Raw genomic sequence first — 6,279 nt, 5'->3', positions numbered from 1 at the left:
TTATATAATTATATAATAATATAAATTATATAATAATTAATTATATAATTTATATTGAATAATATGGCAAATACTTTTTGCCACAGTATTATAAATCTTTTAATTAAAAATGTTTTTGCCATTATAAATAATTTTTTCATACGTTCTTAATGCTGTTTCTCGAATGTAAAATAGAGAACAACTGAAAACTCACAATGCTGAGAGTATGCATGATGCATGCCTGCGTAGTGTTCTCGACGTGGATCAATTCGTCGCAGTCTTCGTGATCCAACCCGTTAACGTCAGATCGAATCTTGATCGGCGACAGAGCCGCTTCGTTGTCCGTTGACTTGCCACTGTCGGGGGACGGTATTAACTCATGTCCATCAAGTTCCTCCTCCTCTGCACGCTCTTCGCAATCCGTAGTCTTGATTTCCTGTCATAGATTCCATAGATTAATACTGTTACGCGAGATTATCGCAAACGGGAAACTGATTAACGAAGGTATCTGCATTGCAATCATTTATCCTCACGACAAGCTGCAGTGTATAGTTATGATAGGAAATTGCAGCAACGTTACGTATTGCTGCGGATGCTCATTTGTTAATAAGCAACGTGTTACGTTTAACATTAGTGATTTTATTATTAAAAAAAATTCCGTTTTTTCTCTATCAATTCTAATATTTAGCATCCCATATATGTTTCAAATATAGCAGCATTTACTAGAAAGACTTGGTACAACAGAAATACATTTGATTAGATTTTGATTAATCATCCGAATGCCGTTACAAACTTTCATACTTCCTCTGTATTCTTTTTCAGACGGGTAAATTTTTCTTTGATGTAATACATTTTTCAATAACAACGCTACCGCGTTTTTAGTACGTAAAAAGGAAAAAAAAATTGGTTAAACGAAAAAATCCTTTATCCTATTATTCTGGACAAAAGTGTATTAAATCCTACGAGCGAGTTCCTGCGATATTTAACATCAAAAGTACGATTTTCGGTTTTGCTATCTGTCGATGGGAAAACTGTTAAGGGGAGAGATGGCGAGCGAGTGGCGGGAAAATGCCATCACCCGAGGGGGCGCGGAAAAATATTACTTCGTCATATGTTTCTCTGTCGATACGTCAACCCCAGAGTTAGCCTCGATGGAATCGACGTGTTTCGCGTCGGTCACTGGGGTTGCTTTTGCCGAGTGCAAGCGCACATACCCCCCTTACTCCAGTTCTATACAACTTCGTGAAAATCGTACACGTCAAGCGTCGTCGGGAAGACTGTCTGCGTCGTCGTCCGTCGGATATATCTCGTGTCTCAGACGACGCGTATCGTCGCGATGCCTCTTTGTTGCTTCCCTGGATCGCCTCCGTGACGCTCCGATAAATGTGACGGAAGACTACGTGTCGTTTTGCAGAAATGGAAAGATAAAAAGAGGGAGAGAAGGACGACGTTGAAATGAACTGCGAAACGGTGAGACTAGTCTTTTTAGAACGATTGAGTTTCGATACCGGTGACCTATTTATTGCATAAGAATCTATATTAGTTGAACAAATCAAATATATATAATTAAGAAAATAATGAAGATAATTTCATGACACGTTCTGAAAGTTAGATATTTTTTACGATATAAACAATTCCGAAAGTTTAATCTATAAATCTATCTACCATTTAAATCGTTTAAGAGTTCACGATAAATAGATATGTTTATACATATATATATATATATGTATAAAATATCCCATATGAAAAGAAAATAAACTTTGGATTATGGCTCACCAACGAGGATTGATATCATAACATCAATATTATAGAGCAAGTAATTCAATCGTCGGTTGGTAATGAAACGCAAATTAATTAATGAAAGTGAGAGAATATTACTTATTTAAATGTGATCGGCCGTCGCGCCAGGCTGGATAATTAGATACACCTACGGGATAGTCAAATATTTCCGTTAATCTCACGTTTTAATTACTCGAGAAATGCATATGCGACGATAAAACAATTCCGGATATTCGTTAATGACAAATACATTAAGTATGATCTAAGAAAATAGAAACTTTGTGAGTTAATATATATACATATTCCTCGATTAAAATATATTGCAGTATTATTAAAGAAATATGCAATAATAGTTAAAGAATTCCACTGAACGTTGCTTTCGCCTTGAACTCTTACCACATTTTATTCATACTGATTCTATTCTTTCTCGCTGCTGAACGAAGAATTGGTTTGGAATCTTGGACATCATTTCGTACGTAGTGGAGATACTTTAAGGAGAGCATTATGGTTGTTTGTGCTAATTTTACAATTTAAAATTATGAATTGTATTTTGTCATTGTATTGTATACTGTCAGATGTGACTTTTGGACTGCTTGCGTAATGTAGGTCTAATGTTTTTTTTTTTACTATACTATGTATCGATATTTTCTTCTAAAAGAAAAGGACGATTTTGCTGGAATATTTAACCCTCAATATTCACAAAGGATTAACATAATCCTCCCGCTTTTCATAGTTCAGACGTTTTTTTCCGATCTCTTGTCACTTATTGCAAAATCTTTTGTGCTATGATATTTTATATTAAACTTTCTAACTAAAAAATTCTTTTTTTTCAGTCTTCAAACGATAGATTCCGGATGTGAGTAGATAGGGACTTTTTTGAGATATGAGAACTGATTAAAAATTAAGTTAAATCTGAAAATAATTTTATTGAATATTTAAAACAATTCTGTAGAAAACTCCAGTTTGATAAGCAATACTGTAAAAAGTTTTGACATTTTAGCAATGTAATTAATTTGAACTTTGAACGTCTTATATATCTAATTATTTTGACAATTTAATAAAATTATTTTCAGATTTAGTTAAATTTTTAAATACTAGCAAAATCGTTTCCGTCGATTTTATTTTGTAATTTTTACGGTTAAAAGGATTAAGTTAAGTTCGAAACATTCCATGAGTTTTTCGTTATCATTGTGAATAAAATATTAACAGTCATCTTTTGGCTCGTTAAAATTTTATCTTAGTTAATTTCTTTATTGTTTAGCAAAAAAAAACGAGCGATTTTGAATTTTAATTTTTAAGATATTATTAATTCCATTGAAATTACCAAGCAATAATCTAATTGCAAGCAATAAAAAATAAAATAGACATTCAGTGATTTAAATGTAAAATAATGTCTTATTTTGAATTACTTTGCCTCGAGGGTGAATTCTAAGCTCCCCTTTTACAGTCGTTCGTTCCACCCTTCGCCATTCTCGAGGCGGAAACTATTAATTCTTCAGTTCGGGTTGCGCGATTTTGTAAAATATTGCTGCATGATGTCGGCGTAAATAATAAATCTTAGACAGGAAGTAAGAGGAGTGAGAATTAACCTGGAAATCCTGCGGGGAAGGCGACGACTCCTTCGGCTGGTCAAGGCTAGGGCTCCGTGACGGGCTCGGCGCTCTTGTGCCCAACTCGTAAATGTTGATCATGTGAGCTGCCTGGGCATGGACCATCAATTCCCAAGCACTTGGAAAGGATAACTTGCAGAGGACGCAGAGCAACGCCGTCGTCGAGTCTCCTGTTCGTGAGGAAGCGCGGGACGCGTTAATAAATAATCTAAGTTCTAAAGATACCGTAGTGATGTCACACAGTGAGCTATAGCGAGGGCAAAATAAGACAAAATATAGAAACTGATTTCTTGAAACGATGTCATGTGCAACAAATAAATATTAGATTGCTCAATAGACTTTTATACAGGTTTTGAAGCGAGACTATAATGGATTTATTAGTGCTGTCAATTTAATCCTCCACCAGCAATGCGGGAAATCTTTTAAGATACGTTTTTTATTATGAATTTTAAGAAAATGACTAGCGAGATTCAGTATTACTATCTGAAAAAGTTTGATAATGTTAAGTACATATTGTATATGTACAAGTGTCCAAATGTATTCTTTCGTTGCAAATACAAATAAAAATCGTATCTGTCCCCTTAGTGCATCAGACTCATGTTGCAGATCGCATAAGGTTTTTTGCAAATAAAAATTTGAATTCTTTTTTATATTTTATATTTTTTAATGCTAATTTCAATAAGTATATAAAAATTTTACTTTTTTAAAAGACTTATTAATCTTTTATATCATTTTTTCACTAATGCAATGTAATTGTAAAATCATCATTTATGGAGATATATCAGATCACGAAATACACAGAATTGAAAAAACTCCTTCAGACATACTTGTCAAATTAGAGAAACGCAAAAAATATTTATTTCATCATAATGATAGAAGAACTATGTTATATATGATATCTTATATATGATAAATCGAGGAGCATTGTATATATAATACATTGTACAGGCTGTAATAATGTTTTTATTTTGGAATCTTTGTACTCATTTTGATTAAAATAAAAAGAATTTAATATTAAATAATAAATTCATTTGATTTTTTACTCATAAAAATCTTTATTTTTAAATGTTTAAATAATTCAACTTTTTGAAACCATCATTATACTATCTTTTTTCTGAAGTATGTACTCCAGTATTGTAATCTAAAAAGTTTTATTTCATTTACTTAAAAAAATTATGAATTTTTAATCTTGTCACTTTTTTTGAAACTTATATTTAAATTTGTAAAAAAATAAGTAAAATACAAAATGATTTCTATTATGATAAAAACTTGTTATTAAAGGTTTTAAAAGTACACACGAATTCTTTCAGATTTTTATATAATCCAGAACTATAAAAATATCTGCTGTAGGGATCCAGATTGTAGATTATAATTGAAAATTTCATATTGCCGGTGAAGGGCTAAGTTATTCACAAAAATGTTCTTCGTTTAAGTTAAATTTGAGTCAATACATTTTTTTTTATTAACTTTGTCTCATTTTGTCTTTTTTTTTGGTTCAATAACATAATTCGAGCCGTCGTAAGGAAAATGGAGTTTGTACGTAACGTGTTTGTTTTTCTTTTGATAGAAATGAAACGTCTAAAATTGTTTGATTTACAATAACACAACACGCTCATTTAATACGTTTATTTTAATGGAATATGTAAAGGATTTTACGCGATGCTCATCTTGTTTGCGTAATTTAATTCGCCGTGCAAAGAGGCATAAATTTGTCATCAATTACGTCAACCAATTAATATCAAATTTAATGAATGTAAGTAATCTGTTTTAATTTAAATAGGATATAAGTTCTGATTGAACAACACAATGACACAAAAAGTTGTCCAACTGTTAATTATGATCGACGAGAATAACCGCCGATTAAAATTATGGGCGATGAGCAATTATTAATTCTGGATCTTCCGGTGGGATTCGGAGCGCGTTTACGTACCGGAAGGAGGCGCCTCGAAGTTTATTTCGAGTACATACTTGGGGCGGCTCCGTTGAAGGTGTGACATTTACATGTGAACCGCAGCTTGCAGTAGTTCCGCTTGTGTTCCAACAGCTCCCCGAGTTCCGTGAACATCTCCCTGCAGTTGCCGCAGATCAGTATATCTGGATTGCCTACGACATACCTTCAATTAAACCCAGCCTTCATTGCTCGACAAGGCTTTGGGACTCCGTGTTACAAGGAGCTAACTTATAAACTTAGAGAATAATCATTGCATAATAATAATAATGATGATAACATTAATTTAATTTGCACATATGTACTACGATTTTGTAATGGAAATATGGATATGTCGAGATACTGCTTCTAATCTCTGTAATTACACGCTGCAGTTATATGCTGAAAATGGCTCAAAGCAAATCCGGTACGCACGTTTCTTGTAATAATTGTCTTTATATTATAATTATGAATTTTAAGTAAAAACATTGTTATATATTTTAAGTAAAAACATTTAAAGAAATAGCGCATCTTCAATTGCGATAGATTCAGACAATCCTTGTATTAAGATCTTAATAGACATGTTGAGATAAATTCACCATTTCGCCCTATTAGATTCAAATATTCGACTTTTAAAGTGAAGAGAAGGAGAGAAAGTGAAGCACATCACAAAGCAAACGTCGAAGTACACAACGAAAACGTATTGTCTCGAATGCAGTACTTACTGTACACTTTAAGTTGATTCAAGTCGGGTATCGTGCCGGTGTTTGCTGTCGATTGTTGTTTCTGTAGCTTCGGATGCTGTGCTCGTGTCGGTGGCATCAAACGTGGCCGTTTCAACGGCGGTGCTAAGCGCGGCGGAAACGCGGTCGACGCATAATAACTGCAAACAGAAGGATGTTTTGCAAAATGCATTAGTATGTACTTTATGTCAGATTTCTGCGCGCATTTCCCATTCACACTTGTATATACGCGCACATTTTG

At 33.3% G+C, this 6,279-nt stretch overlaps 1 protein-coding gene across 5 annotated transcripts in view; it reads right to left on the bottom strand.

The window, feature by feature from the left end:
• LOC108746992 overlaps positions 1-6,279 on the bottom strand; it is a 212,139-nt gene that overhangs the window by 3,455 nt on the left and 202,405 nt on the right. For all 5 annotated transcript variants that reach the window (XM_018484182.1, XM_018484179.1, XM_018484181.1 and 2 more), the window contains 4 exons: positions 6,021-6,178; positions 5,337-5,471; positions 3,348-3,538; positions 194-415 (listed from right to left, as the gene is read on the bottom strand). In XM_018484182.1, the coding sequence (XP_018339684.1) occupies positions 194-415; positions 3,348-3,538; positions 5,337-5,471; positions 6,021-6,178 (706 nt within the window). The remainder of the gene's footprint in view (positions 1-193; positions 416-3,347; positions 3,539-5,336; positions 5,472-6,020; positions 6,179-6,279) is intronic.

Source organism: Trachymyrmex septentrionalis, unplaced genomic scaffold, assembly GCF_001594115.1.
Source record: "Trachymyrmex septentrionalis isolate Tsep2-gDNA-1 unplaced genomic scaffold, Tsep1.0 scaffold19, whole genome shotgun sequence".
In the NCBI taxonomy this organism is placed as follows: Eukaryota; Metazoa; Arthropoda; class Insecta; order Hymenoptera; family Formicidae; genus Trachymyrmex; species Trachymyrmex septentrionalis.
The sequence above is the reverse complement of the archived record's forward strand: the minus strand, read 5'-3'. Positions and strand labels throughout refer to the sequence as shown.